Source organism: Motacilla alba, chromosome 3, assembly GCF_015832195.1.
Source record: "Motacilla alba alba isolate MOTALB_02 chromosome 3, Motacilla_alba_V1.0_pri, whole genome shotgun sequence".
Taxonomy (NCBI): domain Eukaryota; kingdom Metazoa; phylum Chordata; class Aves; order Passeriformes; family Motacillidae; genus Motacilla; species Motacilla alba.
Window position 1 is genome coordinate 59,832,395 of NC_052018.1, and position 23,191 is coordinate 59,855,585.

The following is a 23,191-nucleotide window of genomic DNA, read 5'->3' on the forward strand; positions in this document are numbered from 1 at the left end:
AGACAGCAGGAAATAAAACAGCAGAGCAAAGACTTCCCTGTTAGAGTTTTTCTGGCAGGTGCCTGACTTATCACTGCATGATCTGAGTGATCCATTAAAAAAGGAAGAAAGAGAGAGAGAGAGAAAAAAATCAACACATTTGTGTTTAGGTAAAGACTAAAGAAGTTGAATAATATTGACCCAGTCTAAGAATTAAGTGCCTGAGGTGGTATGAGCCAATGAAATTATGAGATAGCAAATTTTAAGTCAATCAGAGAAAATGTCTTTTCAAACAACATTAATTAGACCATGGAGTTGGTTGCCAAAATTTTCAAGTGCCGTACTTTTCAAAAATGCACTGGATATCTCTCTATGTATCTATGTATCTATCTATCCATCTATCTATCTATCTATCTATCTATCTATCTATCTATCTATGTATATATATTTCTGTAGGTATATATATATTAATTACTACAACAAAAGTTGTATTAAATAATAAGAGTAAATGAAACCTACACTTTTTTAGACAGTCCTCAACATTTCAGCACAAAAATGACAGAATCTAATGAAAGACTATTCCTAAGACATAGACAAAATATCCCTTGATGAGCTCCTGAAAGCTCTATGCACTTTTCTCTGAGACACCTGATAACCATCTTTGCCCAAGACAAGATGCAGGATTGGAGGAATCACTGGCTTGATTTCTCCATTCCTGTTTTCCTAAATATGAGATGTAAACAGACATCTTAGGATCTTTATATTTACAGTTCTTTGCCTCTCTGCTTCATCCATCATTTATTCAGCTGTTCTTGTTCCATATGTTACCATACTGGAAAAGCAAGGTACATTAACTCTGACTTGTAACAGTTTCATTATTACCTGACTTTCATCCCAGCCAGTAAGAAATATATGATAGCTTAGAAAATCATTTTTCCACTTTTCAGCCATTTTTGTTTCCAAATGGAACAGAAGATCAGCAAACCACTCAAATGCTGATGGGTCTCGACAAATCCAGTAAAAATAAACCTGTCAAATAAAGTAAAAAGATTTAACAAGAAGAAAACTTTCAATAAAACTTCCTAATTACTGGCTCAACTCATTAACCATATAGTGTGTGATTCTTCTCCACACTAAATTTATAGTAAGCATAATTGAACATCATTCTGACATTTTAAAATTTTGATTGTCATCTTAAACAATGAGTGAATATATTAATGTGCTAGTGAAAGTAGGCAATGGGCAAGCTTCCCATAAAGCCCTGACAGTACATCTCTGCTTTGACTTGTAATACCTAGCCCTTCATTTCTTGCAAATAATTTTATGATTATTTAAAATTTTGGATTTATTTAATTTCAGTTTTATTCAGCATCAAAGCAAGGAATTCCTTGTTTCTCAAGACCTTATATCATAGGCTAACTCTTGATGTTGCCAAAAGGTACTCATGTTCTTCAAGTCACTGAGAGACATCCTTTAATCATTCCTATGGCTTATTTTTCCTACTCTATTGCAGTAAATCATAAACATAGCAGAATTTGTTGTTTTTTGATTTTTTTTAAGAAAGAAGCTAATTTATTAATATCTTGGCATATCTTTCAAACAAGACTGTTAGTCATTGTCCATATGATGATGGCGTCTTCAGCTGGAACAGTGGGAGTCCACAAGAACCTTTTTCTGCCCAGTTTTTATAGCCAGCTTGCCCAGGGATCATCGTGACCACTCCTGCATGTGCATGATCTATTGTGATCTGTTGTATTAACTGCATGTAAAGCATTTTCTAACTAATTATTTCTAGAAGGCTGTCCTATATCACCACTTCTGCAGGAATGGTTTCTGATGACCATTTGCAAATGTCTTGTCTGTGTACAAGTTAATAAAGTTTGCAGCAGGAACTGCCTCAGAACTGATGAAATTCCCTTGTCAGGATCTTATTAATGCACTGAAACTCAGTCACTCCTAGGCCCATCAGGAATTACCTTAGGGAGTCTTCAGCACCTTCATGATTTCCCAGTTGGAAATCTCCTCTAGCAATGCTGTGCTGTATAGAGGACTGGGACCAGTCCATCCCCTGGTTTCAGCTCAGTGCCTTGAATGAAGCCAATACAGATGTGGAGACAACTCAACTGTGAGTTCCTGCCCTACCCAGAGGATGAATGCCTGAAATTCCCAGGCTGTCTGTCCTGGCACTATCCTGATGGCAGTCTGAAGCACAATTACAAAATATATCTGATTGGAATTCTTATTACTCCAGTTCTGTAGCTCTTGCCGCACACTCTACCATTATTTTGACCAGATGGTGCCAAACCTCAAATGGGCCTCTGCAGGCTGTGCATTTTCATAATTTATCCAAAGAAGAAATTCACAAACATGGAGGAAGTCTAAAAATACAGTTTCAGATGTGAAAGGAACAGCAGGAAGGACAATGTATAAGTTTATAAAATGAATGATTGTAACTTATTTTATTGTGACTGTGATTTTTATTTTGCTGCAAAATCCTTTAGCTTTCTCTAACCCATCTCCTTCTCTGCTCACCAGCCCCTCTGTCTTTTATTGTACTGCAATATCAAAGGTGATCTGGAAGGTATCTTCCCAAGGCAATCATTAACTCTTTTCCACAGGATCAATGAGGTAAAAATGTGTATTGGACATTTCTGAAATGAAAAACCAGAGAAAGAAACCAGAAAGCTATAAAGAGATTTCCCAAAGATTTAATATACTAGGTTGTCAGACTTCTGGTAAGGTGGTGGGAGAAAAATGTGGTAATGCCATGCTTCAGTGGAGATTTGGTGAAAGACACTAACAGTAATTTGAGATGTTTCCTAGATCTGAGTGTACTGTAAGAGACCATCTGTGGTTTATGTAAGAAATATAAATGATGTATGATCCCAGAAACAGAGATAAGGCATTCAGGGTTAAGTAGGGTATTTTTACAGCCCAGGAATAAGACTGTCTGGAATTCTAGTACTAACCATCTTGGCTGTTTGCTTTTTCCCCTTCTGTTTCAATATTTGCCTTAAATATGACCTCATTGCTTTATGGAGGAGGGTTGCTGCTGATTTACCCTGGCATAGGTTATGAGGAAAAAGCAAGCCCACTGATGTTAGAGAATTTCATATTTGTGGCAAACAACAGCATTATTTTAAATTACCAAAACTAGGTAAGGTTTATAGCCTTAACCTGTATGTAGCTTTTTTGTGTCTGAGTCCTAAAGTTGTTCTATATACTCAGCACCTCAAAAATCAGCCCACTGAGTGCCGTCAGTCTGTATCACACCATAGCTGTTGATTTGTAGTGAGAAATTTCTTCCCCCAGACTCTACTTGATCATGTTATTTCTCAAATTTTTTCAGAGTGCATTTGATGGAAATGTATATTTAGTACATGTGTGTGGAGAGGAGATATGTGTTTCTAAATGAGTAAAGAAATGTTCATGGGGTAGCAACTGGGAGCATGTGAGCAGGACTGGGAGATAAGCACATTCAGGGAAGGAGGAAGAAAAGCTAGCCAATGAGTTGAGACAATACAGTCTTCAAACTGGGGAACTGGTTTCCAGAACATCAGACTATGCATCTTGAAGGAATGCTTTTAGCTGTTTGCAGGCCTGGTTGCCTCAGGAACAGCCAGTCCAACTGGTTGGAACAATCCACCATTGGCACACTCCTCTAAGGAAAGGATGCAGCTTTCTGAAGCTGCAAAAATCACTTAAGCTCATCCCGCGGCACCCATTGCATTGCCTCTGATTTTAACGTTAAGAGGTGGCAGGCATTTGGTGATGAAGAAAGACTGTCATTATTAGAAGAAGTATTTTTGGCTGCGATTATAATCTTAGAAAGAAAAGAGATAGTGAAGAAGTATGGCCTATGGGTAAAAGGAATTAGTTTCCCGTAGATCAAAGAGGACTTCTAGTCTAATATGTTAAAATAAATGGTGTTTACAAAGAAGTCTTCCTCTCTTTACACTGGCTGCCCATAGCATAGCACAACATATTACATATATAATTAAAATACAGTAAATGCACCAAAAAATTAATCCTTATTAAAACAATAGAATAAAGTAGCTCCAGTACATTTATATAATTAAAGATTATTCTGAATCCTGTTTTTTTCTTGTAAACCTCATACTATTAACTGACTGCAATTATTTAGGACCCTTAAAAATCTGGTTTAGATTTATGTTTCATTAGTCTCCACCCACCCTACTGCCATCAATTGCATTTATCAGCTTGATGGCTTGCCGAAGTAAACGGTCTTAAATTTTCCTAGTGCTCTTTTTGCAAATTGAGTTAGATGCAGTATTGCTATTAATCAGATCAAAGCAGGGGTTTGTATAGTTGCTTATTTCTGTAATGCTCTTGCAATTCATGGATATTTATCCTGCAGTATCCCACATCCTGTATTTTGTACAATGGACAAGAGCAAGAGCTGTGTTACCTCTTTCCTGTACGGTGGAAGAACATTCTTTGTAAATCAGCTTCCATCATGAGGAAAGTCATTCTCATAAAGTTGATGAGCATCCATCTGTTTCTCCCTACTCCCTGACGGCAGAGTTGGAGCTGCAGCTCTGGGCAAAGCCAGCTTTTCACTAAAGGGGTGTCCAAGGAGGACACCCCTCTTCCCTGATTCTTGCTGCTGTCTCCTAGGCATGAATATCCCTGCAAAAACCTCTCACACCTGCAGGCGGGCACCTCCCTGCGAGCCTCCAGTCCTTCATGCTCTTGGGTATACTACATTACCTGTGGGCTGTAGCATACAAAACCAACAAACAAACAAAAAAACAAGAAAAACCACCAACAAAAAAAATCATAGGTCATGCAGGAGGTGGGGGTTTGGCAGCCTACAGGAGACACTGACCTAGGGTGGCAGCAAACAGCCTTTCCCATAAATGCATAACAAAGTTCAAAATCATATTCCTAAATTTGAAGCAAAAAGTTTCAACAGTTATCAAAAAAGATCAGAAAGATGGTTACATTTGACAGAAGAAATAGCCTAGGTTTTTAGGTCTTCAAGACAAGATTTTTGTGCAGAACTGGAGACTGGGGCAGATGTTTACCTCAGGTGTGGAAGTCTGTCCCAAACCAAATGGAAGAGGCTGATTGTGTTTTCCTCTCAGTATGTAGCTGAACTGCCACAAGATGCTATGGTTGTTTAAGATATTCATGGATTCAAAAAACAATTAGACTACTTCATGGAAGAAAAAGCCACAAAGGGATATTAAAGGCAGAAGTACAGCTCTTGTATCAAGGCGTTACTGAGCTACAAGTCACTCAATGGTGAGGAAGTGTCCTGTAAAAACCAATCACTATCTGATTTTTATAGTCTGTATACTTTTCTCTAGGTGTTCATGAAGAGCCACTGTTGGGGACAGGATATAGGGCTAGATGGATATTTGGTGTTACTCAGTAGGACCTTTCTTATGTCTTTTGTAGGGAAGAGAAAGTGGATGTTTGCTAACACTAGAATCTGATGGATCAGTACAATTTTATCAATTTCAGTAGTAATTGATCTGAAAAATGAGACTACTAATGTGGAAAAAAAAATGTATTATGCATAACTAAAGCCAGCAGAAACTTTCCAGCCTTGCCTGGTAGTATGCGCAAAAAATGATGGGGAAATGAGGGCTCTAAGGCTATTTAATTGTGAAGAATCAATTAGATAAATGTATACTCCTTTTGATTTGTTGGGTTTTTTAAATTATACAGCTGCAGACATTATGGAAACTATGAGTATTTATATCTCAAGCATATGTGGGCAACACTAAGAAATATTAGTTCAATAACCGTAATGATAGCTGTACTCAAATCAAAACAAAGTTGTTAAAAAAAAGAAAAACCTCTTATTTATTTCCTTAATAGACATTTCTATGGTACTCATCATGGCAAAAAGAGAGTGCTGAATACTTTGAGGAAGATTAAATTATTTGTAATTATACTACAAGTGGAAGCTTTTAACCAATGGAAAAAAAAAGTGGAGCTACCCTGAGATTAATCGCTCTCACTGAGATGACTGCTAAATTTTTTTAAGTAATGCTGTGAACTTCCCCATGACCTTTCATCCACACTTTCAAAATATTTTACAGGCACTGCTGAAATTTAGCCTCATAACACCTGTGAAAAATAAACATCACTATTCCCACTGCACTGATAAGGAATCCAAGATGTAAAGACAAGTAGAAATTCTGATAATTTTGTGTTTCACAGAAATTCAGAAAAACCAAACTCTATAGTAGAAAACGATGGCAGAATGCATGATGCATTTCTTTTTGCAGGCACACTTAGACAAAATTCTCCTTAATTCTCCCTATGAATGAACACATTTAAGTGTTCTATTGATGCATAGTTAAATTCTATTATTTTCTCCTTAAGATAGCAGCAATGACAATAATAACAACACTTTTACTTGTATACATGTAGAATATACATAATCTACGTATATAAAGTTTGTATGCATATGCGTAGCTCTCCTTCCAGTGAAAAAGATCATCCTGGTAGAATCGTAGTGTTTGCAAATACACTTCTTTTCTCAAATAGCATGTATTTCCATTTTTATTTCCCTCCCTTCTCAGTGCTTTTTCTGCCTCAAAGATCCCCCCTGGCAATTTGAACCTGTCCTCAACTCCTCAGTTACTAAAATCCCAGATGCTTTTTCAGTGGCAGCTCGTCATTAAGATGCCAGTTTTAACACTCTCTCATTTAAAAAGATCAACCCCTTGGTCCTGCAATCAGTTCCATATGTATTGACCCTTTCAGAGATCTGTCCCTTCCAATGCAATTTCAATGTTTGTCCTTAAATGTGAAATGTTGAACAGTTCCTGGTTCAGCTTTTAAACTGGAAAATGGCCTAAAAGCTGTAAAGTCCACAAGCTACCACTTGCCATGATGGATATGGAAGAGAATGTTTAATGCTGATTTTTTTCTATGCTACCTTCTTGCCCTCACCCCCCTTCACCTATCATCTCTTCTTCACCTATACTCACCAGTGCTGCCTCACAAGCCATTAGCAGAAGGTATATGACAGGTTAGAAAACTAAGAGTATGTTAATTAATTTTGTGCCATCTTTACCTTATAGATCTGAACATATTTTTTCAACAAAATAATTAAAGTAGTTTGAGGGAGTAATATGCATCTTGATATATTCATCTCATCTGGAGCTTAAATGCCTTTTATATTCCTTCTGTGCTGGTTAATATCCTGACTTTGCAATGAGTTAAGCAGCAAATGGTTGCTGAATGCAGCCTTTTGGACCAGAACGTGCTGCTGAAGGACCCTCATGAAACTTGCACCTGGGCAAAGAGCAAGTGCTGCCCTTCACTTCTGATTGAGATGACATTGCAGGATTTATTTTTCATAAGAAAGAGGCTAAGTTTCTCTTGTAGCTCCCTAATTATCTGTCTAGCTGTGAAAGACATTCCACAGTTATCTCCAGTTGCTGTTGAAAATCTGATCCTTCAAATTTTACTAAAAACATTGCAGCTTGGGCTACCTTCTTTCTTGGGGAATGACGGTGAGTTCAGGAGACTTCATCCCACAACAGTTCCTAAGGCAACTGGAAAGGGAGTGACTGCTTCTCAGAGCAAGATAGAGGCTCACTCAAGTGAGACTCTAGCTTTGAATTTCCTCTCCCCTGGCTAAGTAGGCTCACTTGTGGAACTTTTTAATGAAGCAATAAACTTTTCCGCCTACCTTCTGCAGTGGCAGTACTGTGTTAGGGTTGCAGCATTTGTACCAAATGGATTTTAAAATCGAGGCAAATGGTGTGACTCCAATTCCTGCTGCAATGCACACACTGACTCGGTAGTGGAAGATGTCTGTGGTTGCAGATCCATATGGTCCATCCACAGCCAGTCTACAGCAAAAAAACATTTAGTCAGGAGTCAACAACACATAAAGTCACAGAAAGGTTAACATTTGTTGGGCTACACATTGTCAAAACTGTATTTCTGTTAAAATAAAAGAGAAAATACATGTCTAAGATGGCACATAAATTGCCCATACAAATACATTTAATTTTCAGTGAGTGCCATTTAATAGCAAAGCAACTGTCTTTTCTGAAATGAGAGAAGAAGAGCACCCATGTGGATTTGGGGCCTGGCCATCTATTTAAGCATGCAATTGCAATTTTCTGGCTTTCTGAAATGTGATTAGTCATATAATTGCATGTCCAAATTTAGCTGTGGAATTTGCATATTTAATTATGAATTACTGAAAAGCATCCTGTTTTAGAGCTCTATTTGTTATATTGTACATATCAAAGTAAAGAGGAACAGATTATATTAATCAGTTTTAGAAGTTCTGTGTTTGAGTTAAAGTAATAAAAGAGAAGGCAAGAAAAAGGTCATCATATGCAAGGGAACTACTATTTTCTCAGCTCTTTCTGAAAAAGCAGTATTTCAGGAATACATTTTTGGCATCATACTGTACTTAGTATCTGATGTAAAGGCAAAAATGTATAAGGAGACATGTTTGTTGATATTACTGCCTCCTGTAATCAATGTTGCTGATGCCAAGAAATTAATTTTGGTCAAAATTAGAGATGAAAAAGATTGTTGAATAATCGGATTTATTCCTTTAGTCACATAAAATGTAAATACACACAATTCTTTGGAGTGCTCTTGCCAGCCCTGTCTTTATACAACATACATGCTCAGAAGATGGTTTCACCAACACCCAATCCTTAGGGAAAAAAAGGTTTTTTTCTTCCATTTAGATTTTCTGTTGTTTTGTGCCCTTTACTGCATGAATAATTCTTGAAATTTATCCTTACATAGTACAAAAAAATAGGGACACATGATTAAAATGAAGTGTTTTAACAGGAAGAGAAAGAGGGATCCCCAAGCAATGCTACACATAAATATAGGGACACAATGTGTCTCAAACATTATTGTTAATTTTTTAAAAGTCCCAACAAACATTCACCATTTTATTTCAATATGCAAAATGCCCTGCAGGTGCAGTAGCAAACAAAGCAGCTAGTCTGGCATAATTGCTAGAAATCTGACCCTAGACATAAAGAATTGGTTTTTTAATATGTACAATTATTTAGAGTATTGCCCAGCCCAGTATTTTTTGAGCACTCAAAAATTCCTGTAAAATATGATTAATTTATGGTATATAACTATAGTGCCTAAGAACAGCTTTCAGATAAGCCTTCTCTGTAGTTCAATGTGAGGCTGGAAGCAATTCTCATTGTTGTCAGTAGATTGAGAAAAAATTGATCTGGAAGAAATTTCAAGGATTCTCTAGTCTGTTGCTGTGCTATAAGACAGGTTCAATTATTTCTGAATCATCCCTTGAAGAGATTTGTCTTGTCAGTCTGCTCCTAAATCCTCAGGTGACAGAGATCCCATCATTGGTTTGAATGCTTTACTCAGCCATAGCTATACAGCTGAGCCAAACACAAAGCCTTGGAAAAGCAGGGAGGAGGAAGAGGAGAAGGAGAAACAGCAATGCAGCTCATTCACTTGATCCAGATAGAGTGGGCGAAGGTAGGAAGATGGTAAACAAAGTGCCAAAAAAATTACATTTGCATTTGCCAAAGAGATGTAGGGCTATGGACTTTCTAACTGTGGTTTGGATTGTCCATATTCTTCCTATCCATTTCATTAGAAAAGAAATTAGATTTATGGGCAAGGCAGGAGAAATATTTCATTTTGAAAAAGTGTCATTAACAGATTCTGTGATTATTTTTCGAATTTAAACATTTGCTGATCACCATGATGATTGTGTAGTTCTCCTGACTATGAGAGCAGTTAGATTTTGGGGCAGTGTATTAAACCAGCAATTAAGTCAGCCAAAATCCTGAAGAGACATAACATGGAACTTGATTATTGTCACATTAATAGTCTATTCTATGGTTTTAGCTCCCAAACTTGTCAGAAATCACAAATGTCTTTGCTACCTATATATATGTATGAACATTTATTTTAATCCTCTTTAAGTAATTAAAAACACACATTTTATTCTTAACCCACCTTATTATTCAGTTGCTATGTCTTCTGTCTTCTGTACAGTTTCTGCTATATGTTATTTTTTAATAGTCACCAATTTGGTGTATAACTTTTGATATTGAAACTGTGAAAAAGATCTGTTTTTTGCTTTATTGCTAGTTTAACTGTTGAAATATTCTTTTTAGTGTATTGCAAGAAAGAAACTGAGAGATGTCATTAGGCACCCTAATGAAATTAAAAAAGAGGAGTGTTTATATATGACAGTACTGTTAATTTTAATCCTGCATTGTGGCAAGCAACATTTGATAACTTTTTTCTCTTCCTCATTTTTTACACTTGCTGTCAATCACTTCAAACAATTTTTCTTCTAGTTCTGCTGAAATGGCATACTTCTCATTCCATTTGACTTTAACAAAGGCACTGATTTCATTTCTAATTCTTATTAATGGATACAATGCAAGGACTGGACCAGATTTTCCTGTCTTCACCCAACCTCTAATAAAACTCTGCAGCTCAGTAGTGTCTATGAGCTTTCCAGGGGGAAATCAGTCCCTGCAGTCCCAGGCCCTACACACTCGACTAGAATTTAAATTATCCTGTGCTGGGCTCTTCTCTGCTGTAAATCTCCCCTATTCCTGCAAGCAGTGCAGAAGTAGAGCTACGTGGTTTGAATCCCTTCAGTATAGAGCCAGGTCCGTGGCTGGAGTAAGTCAGGATGGCTCCTTTGACATCAGAGGATCCCTGCCTAACTTGGAACAACAGAGAACCAACTTTTTGCTTGTATTAAGATGCCAACAATACATAATTTGAACACAAATAACCTTTATAAAGTGGAGCATGGTTTGGAAAATAGAGACAAGGTCAAAGGAGACTGTCAGAAAAAAGTAAGGTTTAGGCAAGTGTTTCAGGGACCACAAAATATCTAAGTAACTGAAAGGGGAAAACTAGAAATTTGGATATGAAGTGATGGGTACCATAAGCATAGAGGTACAAATCTAGCAGATATCTTCCAATGTCATTTATTAAACAACTGTCTTCTAAAATAGGTATCTTTAGGTGTAGATATAGGTGTTGGAGACCCAGATGGAAGCAACAGAGATAAAGATATTGATACAGACTTTAAGTCTTGGATTAGTCATCACATCCTATTGGTAGATTCTGGCCTCAGTTCATGGCTATTTATTTTTGGTGTTTTTTAGCTACTACAATCTAATTATGAATCATCAAAAATGCATGCAAAATTAATTAAAGGTAAAATGTTAGCATTTATTTAAAAATGCAGAAATAACATTTTAAAATATATAGTCTCTTAATCAAACCTTGGTAACATCCACAATTCCTTCAAAGCTTTTTCCTCTGCTCCAAAGGCCTTGAAAAGGGCTGCAGTCCAATCCCCAACGAGCCGTATGTGGACACTGAAGTAGTCCTCCTCGGGAGCTGAGGTGAGGGTGAAAGGGTGCCACTCCAGCTGTGAGACAGATGGGCACTGTAGAAATATATATTGGCCAGCTCCCATTTTAAAGCCATGTTTCTTCATGTGGAGCTCAAGGACTCCAGAGGAATGTGTCACCACCTAAAGAATGATAAAGAGACACATTTTATTTTTCATTCAGAAGGGTAAATGTTTGTTTTCATTAGGTCACAGATATCTTAATCTGCATGTTGCAGTGTTGTTGCCCAATGGTTTGAGAGCATGTACAGTACTGTATATATTGTACATGTACAGAGCATGTAAAGTATGTATTGTGGGACAGCTTGACTTCTGAGTGCAAGACACAGAGGAAAGGCTGTAACAATTTAACAATTTGTCAATTTTCTTGGTAAAACCTGTGCATAGTATAATTCTAATATAATTAGAATGATTCCTTAATTCCTAGTTTTGTTCTCATGTAACACTGCTACCTCTGTGGGATTACAAAGAAAAAAGCACAGTGAGCTCAATTCTAATACACTTTTTTAAAGAGGTAATCTCGAGGTAATCTCAGTTAAGCAGCAGTTTTGTATGTCACCCATAATATACTGAGATTCTCAGATCACAGCCACTCTGTGAAATCAGCAGCAAGACTTATCTGACATCCTGTTCCCCTCACACAAGATACACCAGTTCCTGATCCCTGGCTTGATACACGTGGGCTCAGCTGCTTCAGCAGCAACATCCTCCATCTATTCTGGTGTGATTTAAATAGTCCCTTGGCACACAGCTGGGAGAAATTGTTCCAGTGGTATTAGTGGAGCTTTGACTATGTATGCTAACTGATCATATAACCCTTCATCTCCTTGGAAGACTCCAGATTTTAAAGTAAAAACTGTGTGCTGCCACTGAAGTCAAGGTAGTCTCTGGCATTAACTGCAGTGGAACATGGTTTTAATTCATTAAAGGGGGACGCCACAAACAGATGTTTGTGTTATGGTGGTGTGAAATCCGGTACTTCATTAATCAAGTTTGGTCCCATATGGAATATTCTTATGGATTTGCTATTGGAATAAATGCAAAATGTAAAATCAATAGTTGGCTGAAAACATGGTAATGATTGAAAAGTTGCTGAAGCTAGGAGTGAAAAATGAGGTCCTTAATACTGAGAGGTTACCTAAAAACAATAAAAAACAATTGACATAATGGGGTTGGTTTGTAGATATGCGAGCTATGTTACATACCTTAGTAATGATCACTTCCTGTCGAAATCTCCAAAACCTAACAATTCTTTCCCAGATGTACAACACCATAGGACTTAAAACCCACTTCCAAGCCTGTAGAAAATTCCATATTAAAAAGCAATGTTTATTTTAATGTCCACAAAAATACTTTGCTTTTCTGGTTTAAATCAGCAGGTAGCCTAAAATTAAATTGCTTGATTTTCTGTGATTTTTGGTTTGTCTTTCTCAAGAGAGTATTTGCATTGCTGCTGTAGCTGTTCTGGCTTTCTTGTGGAATAGACATATGGGACTCCCTCACAAACAGTCCAAAAGCAGTGCTAATATCTATCTGTACTCTGGCCAAGAAGAGTCCCATAAAATGTTTATCCATTAAAAGGCGAAGGATTAATCTATTTAGGTGTTGTTACAAACAGTTGCCATTGGACCTGAAGCTGTATAGATGCATACTGTTATACAATATTACCCATAGACTTACCTTCATTTTTTTTGCCCAAAGTCTAAATTATTTCAAAGCAGGCAGATAGGAGTAGCTGTTATTGTCAGCTGTGAGTTTTCTGATGGTGCATGAAAAAACATTAAGTCCCAAATATTCAATTAGAGAAATGGGATACATTTCCATTTAATCCATCAGTCAACTCTTTATCAATAAATGTTTGGGGGGGGGTTTTGGAGTTTTTTTGGTTTTGTTTTTTTTTATCTGGGATACTGAGTTGGTCATACTTTTAAGTATAGCAGATGATTGCTGTGCTTGTGCTTGCTAGTCCTATGTACTGATGATCTCTGTAACAATCAGAGATACTTGGCTATTCAAGTATATGAGCTGATCATTTCACTGGGTTCCACTGATAGCTGAGATAATTAGATGTAATTGAATCTTCATGATTTAAAAAGAATGGGTTTTTTCCCCAGGAAGAGACACTGTTTTGTTTCCACTTTGGTTAATTACACCTCTTATTCTAGCAAACTGGATACTCCACAATCATGTGGCTTTTAAAATTGCCAAAGAGTAACTTGCTGAAACGTTGACTTTGCTCCACAAGCTGGGTAGCGAGGGTCATAAAGTATCTTTTATGAGACGCAAACCATAAAATTATGTGACTTCCTTAGAAAGTGCTAAGAGGATGGAGTGGCAATTTCCCAAGGTTTATTCTTGAAAATTAAATTTAAAAAAAAAAGAAAAAAAAAGGAAAAAAGCACAGGATTTAATAATGGGAAGAAGCCAGCATGCGCCAGAAGATTCTCGGCTAAAGCAGAAACTCAACACATCCGTTGTCCCTAAATACTACAGGTGTCTCTGCACAGTGGGTAATCTCATGTCTTGAATACATTTGCATATATCAAGGCACAATAATGATGAGATCTGTTTTTCCTCCCTTCCATTTGTGCTACCTGTAAATAAAAGCATGTGACAGGAATTATAAGGTTGCAGGCTACCCTATGTGAGAGCTCAGCTGGGATTTTAAATGTGCCATCGCTCCAGTGCAATGGAGCATTCAATCCAAAATGTCTCTTGGCTGGGTTGGGACAATGGGGCATCCACCATGGGCTCCTAAGCTACACAGCTCCTGGCTGGCTAATCAGGGCATCAGTATTCTTGCCCCAGCAGTGTTTCCTCCTGTAATGAGAATGAGCTGAGATGGGGTGGTGATGGCCCAGACGAGGCCATGAGGACAAAAGTCCAGATGCCTCAGGTGCAAGGGAGGTGCTCCATCGTCCCCAGTAGGAGCCAGACTGGGCTGCTTGCTACCTGCTGAAATATGGAGCAGGGGAGCAGGTGTGGGGTGACTGAGAGGGGGCCTCTGTTGTGGTAGCCTTCCCCAGGAGCTACCACAACAGAGGACTACCACACGCCAGTGTGGTGTGCCCTCTGGTCAGTTCACAGTGTCCCCGCCCTGCACAAGGCTGTCCCCTCCCTGCTCCAAGGCTGCCCCACCTGCACCAGCCCCTGCCAGTGCTGCACAAACCTCACCATGGCTTTTTAGCCTCTGAGTGAATCTGTGCTATTTGTCTGTGGTGTCTAGCAGGTATCACACCATAGCACATTACACATCCAGCAAGGCACTGTTCGTATAGATGATCTATATGCCATATGGTATTATCACAATTCATTTAAAGTAATGTGGCTTTGCAAGTGTGGCCCTGGGTAGGCAGGAAAGTGTGACAAAATAGGTTTAACGCAGAGAAGTGGAAGTTCTTTCCAGTTAGTTTTATGATAATGAATGTCAAGACATGCTGTTGGAAGCAAGCTTGTGTCTGTATTCATGGTGCATAGCCATGTATTGATTTTTATGGTGACATTGTAGCTGAAATTTTTAGAGAGGCATTCATTTTCTCATTAATATGCAGGTTGGATAGTGGCTAACAATAGTTTAGTTTAAGAAAAATCTATGTCAGCCATTAAAAGAGCTACCAGACACTGAATGCTAATTTTTCTCCTTTAGGATTTCCTTTGGTATGTTTTTTTCTTTTTGGAAGAAACAACAGAAACTTGCATATGAGCAACCTAAATCTTGAGCTGAAAATGTTAAATGATTTTGTTTGTATGCAAGACATCTGACATACTGTACAAGTCTGCTACTTAATTACCCCCTGTGGATTTGCAATCTTGTTCTAGCAAAATCACCCTTCCGTGGGACATTTTTCCTGCCTTTTGCCTTTCTCTTTCATAATTCATTGTTTCAAATTCTCTCCTTTTTACCTAACTTAAGACTGGACAATATGAAGCGTGTGCCCCAAAGCAAGGACATTATTTTCTCTGCACCTTATTCTCCCTTGAGAAGTTTAAATACTTCTCATACTAAAGTACTGTTAGTTAAAATAATAATATTAATTTGCATCCCTAGCTTTACAGGTCTATTGTATTTTCTGTATCTCTACCCTCATAAGGTTTTCACTTGGAGGCTGTCTTTGTGCAATGAGTACATCAAGGATATTGGTGATACTCAATTATTAAAAAAATGTATGCAACAGATCAGACAGAGTACAATTTTGATATTCATACCCTTCAAAGAGAGTGTTAGGGTTTTCTAACTAAAGGATCTTCCAGAAATAAAAATTGCTGTTAATGACACCAAAATTGTATACAATACTCTTCACCTGCACGTGTTGTTACTGATTACAGAGGGGGTTGGCAGCACTATCTTAATGCACAGGGAGAGATCCTGGAACATGAATGTGGAACTACTCTCTAAACATGACACTAAATGCCAGTCCCTGGCATACTTGCTCCAGCCCTCTGCTCCCAAAGACATTTGGCCTCCCAAGACAGGACAGAACGTTAAAAGCAGAAGACAAACATCATTCTTACCACAGGTCTGTTGCCAGAAAACTCTGGCAAAGGGCACTGAGTGGCGTTTTCCCATTCCCAGTAGTGATCTTTACAGTAGGTGACATTGTGAAGCAGCAGACTCTGGGGTGTCTGACCTCGGACAAGCTGACTTAAAACAAAAAGGTTCATCAATTATATGCTTCTTCCCAAGGTTTCTGTGTTCCTCTAGGTTTTGCAGTAGTAATCAAATGCCAGTTCTGAGATAAATGGAAGTTTGAGAACTGGCCATTTAATTTCAAACCTGTTCTGTTCTTGTGTTCAAATTATCTTTCCTTTAGTTTTGCAGTGAATTTTTGACCAAAGGCAAGAAGTGTGCTGTAGTATTGGTGTCCATCAGTGCAACTGAAATGGAGAGAGCCCTTGCATAGGAAATGTACATTTTACTGTATGTGGCAAAATTTGATTTCCAAGTTCTTTGGAGTAGGCTCTTTGACCTCCTCTGTATTTGAGCATCTGGGACTGTTTAGTAAAGTGATAAAATTTAATAGTGACAGACCTTCTCTTTCCTTTTCTGCTTTCTAAATGTATTTTTAAAAGCGATGAATAAAGTTGGAGGAGTGTAATTAGATGTATAACCTCTAAATATACTAAATTCTAGCTTCCTTCTGAGAATGTTAGTGATGTGAATTTTTAAAAATATATCAATCCTGACTGTTCAGTTTAAATGTGTTTCACCTGGTGTTGATTATGGACAGAGAAGGAAGATTTTTATGGGGAAATCCTGTTTGTTTCATATTGTTTCTCTGAATTTTCCCTTCCACACTTAGTTTGGTTCTGCTGCCTGTTTAGATAGAAAGAAAAGGAGTTAGTTTTGAGTGAGGCTTGTGCAGCCACCTGGGAAGGAGGAAGAAGTGGAAGGGGAATGAAACCTTAATGTTTGATTCTTTTCATTAGCAGGGGGTATTCTGGGGCAGGAGGAATCTCTGTCGCAGTGCACAACCAGCCTGGAGCAAGCAGAATGCTCATTGAATGGTATTGATTGGGCTCTTCAGCCAGTGCCCCAGTTCTGGGGCAGTCTCTGGCTGAGTAATGCTGGTCAGCTGGCTAGACAGAGGGAGCTTACAAAGCTGAAGGTTTCAAAGGGTTCATTAGAGTTGTTTGAAGTTAGATTCTGAAAGTTTTGCCAGAGAGGGAGGGGGGCATTTTAATCAGTACAGGATAAAGTCTATAGTGTTTGCTTGCAGCTCTGTGTCTGTAAAATGGGACTAATTAATTGGGCCAACTTCAGGAACACTCAAAGCCAAACTGGATGTGGCAACTCTCAAACCACAAGGAAAGAGGTGGGGAGAGTAACACACCATGAACCATTGTGCTGGCCTGTTCCCTGCCTCATGAGGAGGCATCCATGTACCTCCAGAGAACAGGCGCGTACACACGCTGCTGTGGACTAGGAAGTTCCACTCTGTCAAAGAATCATGGTCTGGTCTGTACATACTTTAGTGGTGGGCAATAGAATCTGAATATTTTATGAAATAGACATAAAAAGTGTATTATGATCACAAGGACAGGCTGATGGGGTTTCTAGCAACCTGGTTTAGTGGGAGGTGCCCCTTCCCATGGCAGGGTGGCTGGAACTAGATGGTCATGAGTGCTCTTTCCAGCACAAACCATTCTGTGATTCTGTGAACACCAAATGACTGCACTCAGATCCAAAAATCTTAACTAGAACTTGTGGCCATGTGCACACAAGCTAGCCAGCAGGAAAGGATCCATGGAGCAAAACAATCTTTGTTGAGGGCCATTCACAGGACATGATTGAGGGCTGGCTATGCCTTAGGACTGGGTCTGGCTTGGTCCTGTGAATGGATCACTTGTTAGCCCTTGGAACACAGCAATGTGTTTCTGTCACTGTATTTCCACCCCAAACACTGGGTCGTGCAGCCCAGGGACTGTACCATGGTATGAGCCAAGCCCAGGGGGTAAGGAAGAGCATGAGATTTACCTCAAAACTGCACTCCTTGAATTAAAATGTGAATGTAGATTACCATGAATGCTATCACACATCATGAGAAAAGAAAGTGGAGGACAGCACACAAGGGAGAAGCAGATGATGCCAGTGGAGCTGGAAACAGAAGATGGAAATGTTTTCAGCTCCAAGCATCTTCCTGCTCTCACTCTGCATTGACAGAGGATTTAACAGTCCCTGAGCTTCTCAGGGAAGGTCCCATGCATCTGCTGTCCTTCACTGTAAGAACCAGAGTCCTTTACTAAGAGGACAGATCTTTCTTTTGTGCTGAGGAACAGGGAGAGAAACAGCAATCAGGCAGTCACCTCTGTCCATAAAAGTCATCTGGCTGGGCTAGTCATAGGCCTGACTTGTTTGTTACTGTAGTTCTTTAAACCTGGTTTGTAGTACAGTACCTAGCACTACAACTACACAGTATGTCTGTATGGTGAGGAAATTTGGGGTTCTGGTCCTTGCAGAGAAAGGTCAAAATCACTTTACATTCATGGAGGCAAAGGAGAATGACCACAGAGGCACTTACCATAGGGTAGATGACATGCTGAAAGCTTCTCAAGCTTCTACAAGGTCTTGTGCAAAATGCCTTACAAGAGCTATGGCCATCTCTTACTAATTTGAAACCACAAAGTTTTGATTCCTGATCTGTAATGTCCCCAGTTCCCAAGCATGAAAGTTCATTCATTGATAAGGTACAGGCTGTAAGATGGTAGAAGAGTGGCAGGATAAACTGAAGGATGCATTCATTCTTCAGAAAAGTGATGCATTTTTATTTCAGAATCTTTTCATTTTGTAATCTCACCAAAAATCCCAGCAGTTTGTTAGTAGAAAAGCATGGGATTATAGATTCGGATGGTGTTTCATCTCAAACTGTGTACACGTACCCCATGTAGTTTACACAAACACTTACCCCATACCATGGATTATTAAACCGGTGAAGAAAACGACAAAGAGATGGTGCGTGTACCAGAAAACCTCATAGCATGACCTTCTGATGAGCTCAGTGGATGAAGTCATGATCAGAATTAAAGCCACAGTTATCACAACTCCAGTTATTCCAGCTATTGTGGTCAGTACTTGTCCTGTTGTGTTCTAGAATAAGAATACATTGTTAGTATTAGTATTAGTAGTTGCTGTTATAACTGTTATTTTTATTACTATTTCTGTTCCTCTTATTATTTTTAGTCTTTCTGCTATTACACCTGAAGCCAAAATCTTCATCATAGGAACAAAACCAGAACAAGACATGGAGGCAATCCTTCATTTTACCACAGAATGGCATTGAAAGACATCCCTCTGCTCCATTTCTACTCAGGCTTATTCCAAACAGATATTTAAATATTTGCTGCCACTTACTTGTTTCAGGGATTGAAAGAAGGAAATTGGACAGTCTCATTTGTACTTAGATCAATTTTACTTACTTACACACTTAATGAATGTGTGCCACAAATAAAGAAAAATTATTAGAGAAATGAGAAGATTAAACGTAGAAGTCTAAGAAAGAAAACAGCACTAGAAACCAGCTTATTTTTGTGAAGTGATAATGTGAGGTGCTAAGACATCTGCAACTATAAAGGTGTGGAACTCTTTTGTTCTTACTTTACTTCAAAGTTTGTGGGGCTGTAGAAGGCTTGAAATGGTATACAAAGATGGCATACTCTCATTTACCTAAAAAATATATCTTGTTTACCTCTTCCTTACATTTATTTGGAGATACACTGCATAATACTTGGGTTTATTTTATAAAATACATATTTATAGTAACATTTTTATACTTGTGAATGAAGAAACATTAATATGCTGGGCTGGAGCACATTCCTTCCGTGTTCATGACTCACAGATGTCAGCACAGGTCTGGTATATCTGTCTAAACCCACCAAAATAAACTGAAGTGAGAGTGAAGATGTATTTTCAACATGACTGTCAGATGTTGATTGCAGTTATAAAGTGCAAATCGTGAAGAACAGCAGTAAAAATCTCACACACAAGATGAGAATCAAGCTAAATATGCCATCAGAGTGTAAATGAAGTCCCCATTTGGCCTACAAAGCATGTATATCTGTTTTCCCAGTGCTGATGCACAGGAATGAAGGAGCTCAGCACATCTTCTGGATCCTTATTTGGTTCTGCAGCTTAATACGATAGGAGAAAAAAAAACAACCCTCTATTGTATTTTTAAAGTGCACTCATTTGATTTGGAAATCCTAGAGGTGATAAAATTCCACAGTGCCATTTTTACAGTCACTTTTCACAGTAAAATCATCCTTTCAAATGCTCACACTTGACAGCAAACAGTACATTTTCAAATGGATACCTGTGAAGAGTGTATTCAGATCCTATTACATATTAACAGGATTGATCTAGGTGATATTTTGAACATTCCCACTACAGTGGCCAGTTTGGATATTGAGATGAAAAAAGGCAAAATGTCAAAGACAGTACATTGCTTCAATGGCAGTAGGATAACACTGAAAAGAAAGCCTGAATTTTTGATCTCAGGACTTTCTTCTCTGAAGTTAGAAACAATCTTTTGTTTGCTTCCTGTTATAATTTATTAATTCTGAGTTTAGCTACTTAGACACAAGTGAATGATAAAAGAAATATAAATATTAGAGGTTAGAGTAAAATCTAGACTGTAAATTGAAAGGCAATTGTGGAGTGTATTGCTGTAAGAAATCTGAGAAAAAATCTCAAAATATCCTAACCTTCTTCCTCAAGGGTATTTAGGATCTTCATGCTAATTAGAGGCCTATCTCACAATTATATCACTATGGGATTGCTTAGTGGAGAAAAAAAATTCTTACCGAATGAATGTAAGTTCCTGTTCAGAGCTGGGAGCTTTGTTCTGCTCCTGGGGAGCACCTCATGGCCAGGCAATGGAAGTGGTCACTGGGTGTACTGAAAGACTGGGAAGCTGAGCCCTTGGCTTGCTGTCCTGTTCTGATAAACCTGACTGCTTTGTCAACACTAACATGAAGACTTTTACATTCAAACCACTGACTCCATCAATTTGCTTGATTTTCTTCAAATTTGAAATGGTTTACTTGTTTATTTTGAAAGATGAAAACCCCATGCTATCTAAACTGGAAAGGAAGGAAGAAAAAGCAGGACACGTCTCGCAGCTTAAAAGCGCTGTTGAATCCTATCAATGGTTCTCCAGCCATCTTCTCACTTGGGTTCTTGTTTCAGTGGAGCACATCACTGTTCAAAAGAGCACCAATCCAAGGTGTTCAGGCAGTCCTTATGCTGACTGTGTGGGCATTTTCTAAAGAGCAGAACAATATGCATGGGAGTCTCACCAAGGCCATTTCAGCCCTGGAATATGTAACCATGAAACAGGATACATAAGGAAACATCTAGCATAAATGTGATGTGTGCTCCAATGGAATATGGGAAAAAAAGCTGATTAACTTTTAGCATGGTTCACGTGCCTTCTCTGCATGCTCAGCTTTTCTTTATGCTATGTATATTATAAGGGAGAGCTTATAACACTGTTGTGGCTTATCCAAGAGCCTGGACAGGGGGCACAGTCACTTTTTCGTCCAAAACAAGCAGAACTATTTATGGGTTGAGGATCTTGTATCTCTGCTAATCTCTGAAGAGCACACAGCAGCTCTAGATTCCCCCTGCACTGCTTCCTGTGTGCAGCAACCCCCTGGATGGTTTTGAAGGTGCTCTTCCCTGAGCAGCCACAGTTGACATGTAACGAGGAAGGATCAGCCTCCAGATGGGGAAGGTTCTGCACCACCATGGGGAGAGACAAATAGCAAATGCAAAAGAAGTATTGTGATGTGCTATTGCTGTTTGGTTATTTTTCTTTCTAAAAAGAAGTTGTAGTTGTTCCATGTATTGATAGTTTAGTTTTTGGGTTTTTTAAAATTCTTTGCAGGTTTATTTAATTGCCTACTCTTCACAACACTCCTTATCCTCCCCCCACCAGCTGTCTCCTGACAAACTAATTAAAATACTATAGACATTTCTTTGAGCTTAGTAACCTGAAAATTGCAGCTCTGAGTAAGTGTTTTCAGCTGAAATTGAGGTTAACCTTTGGCAGCACCTTCTCGCTCTGGTTAAAAGACTTTGAAACACAGTTTTACCGGCAATAGAATCCACAGAGGAAAATTTTTTAGATGAGGAAACCTCAAAAGTGACATCTTACTGTTTCATAGGTCCTGATTGGATTCAAGTAGCTTTCGTTTGGGCTCTTGCCAAGACCAGAAAGTTTATTCCGTAACTCGCCAGCTTCTTTTGACTGGCTGGAATGATACCGCTCGATGTTGATGGAGTGGGCAACAATATGGATGGCTGCAGGAGAGAAAGAGTGGTGTGAAATTACAGGCACACTTGTATGTGCCCACAGTGCCAGAAGGAACTTCATTACTCACACTGTGAACTATTTGAAAAGCTCAGGCATAAATTGAGAGTTTTGCATGGATTAAGCTGACAATAAAAAGAGAATTTTATCAACTGCATGTCTAATATGAAGTGACTGCTTTACAGTAGAGAGGATAGGAACAGCAGCAGGCTCACCTCCCAGCTTTACAGTCAAGTGACCTGCAGTCTCCAGTGTCATCAAAGGAGGACATCTTGAGAGTTGATATAAAAGCCTTTGACTTTAAATTGTTCAAAATTAGGTAAATTCATTAAAATTCCATTTTTTAGTTAATATACTAGGATGTGCCATGATTTACCCTTGCTACACAGGACACTGACTTGACTGGTTTAGGCATGGACCAGTTTGCAACTTGCGCTAGAGATGCTTTCAAAATCTGTCCCCTATGAGCAAGCAGCTGTAGCATTACTTTAGCAGGTGGAGCCTGGGGAAGCCACAGGAACTATGATTTAAAGGGAAAAGAGCAAATCACAGTTTAAATCTGATTTGTCCGGAGCATCATATATCACCTCTACTTCTGGCCTGCCCCCAAAAGGTATATGAAATTGTCAGTTTAGAAAAATGCCTTAGATTGAAGTAAAAAAATCCCCTGTAACTGTTTTCTTGGGTGGAAAGAGTATAATTTCAAGAGTGGAAAAGGAAGGACTTTGCTTTATTATTGACTTACACAGATAAAGTTGTAATCAAGCTAGGTGCAGAGTTTCATTTTTCAATATGAGACATTCTCAAATCCATTACATGCAAGTTGTAATTAATGCAAGATATTAAATGCCAGAGGATGAAAAAATGACAATGAAAGATAATTATATGTTTACAGCACAGCTATTTCTAGTTTTCATAATTAGCTTCCTGTTATCATCTCTCCTTCAGTGGTTATCTGTTTCTGTCCCTGACCATTTAAAAAACCTTTCTGAAAGGCAGTATTTTTAGTAAA

General features: G+C 38.5%; 1 protein-coding gene across 1 annotated transcript in view; it reads right to left on the bottom strand.

Annotated features, from left to right (window-relative positions):
- The window catches only part of NOX3 (NADPH oxidase 3), a 38,714-nt gene that overhangs the window by 4,956 nt on the left and 10,567 nt on the right, over positions 1-23,191 (bottom strand). Inside the window, exons 5-11 of the mRNA XM_038132771.1 lie at positions 22,024-22,169; positions 18,775-18,956; positions 15,884-16,013; positions 12,577-12,669; positions 11,241-11,494; positions 7,658-7,820; positions 862-1,008 (exon numbers count right to left, since the gene is read on the bottom strand). Coding sequence (XP_037988699.1) covers positions 862-1,008; positions 7,658-7,820; positions 11,241-11,494; positions 12,577-12,669; positions 15,884-16,013; positions 18,775-18,956; positions 22,024-22,169 — 1,115 coding nt within the window. The remainder of the gene's footprint in view (positions 1-861; positions 1,009-7,657; positions 7,821-11,240; positions 11,495-12,576; positions 12,670-15,883; positions 16,014-18,774; positions 18,957-22,023; positions 22,170-23,191) is intronic.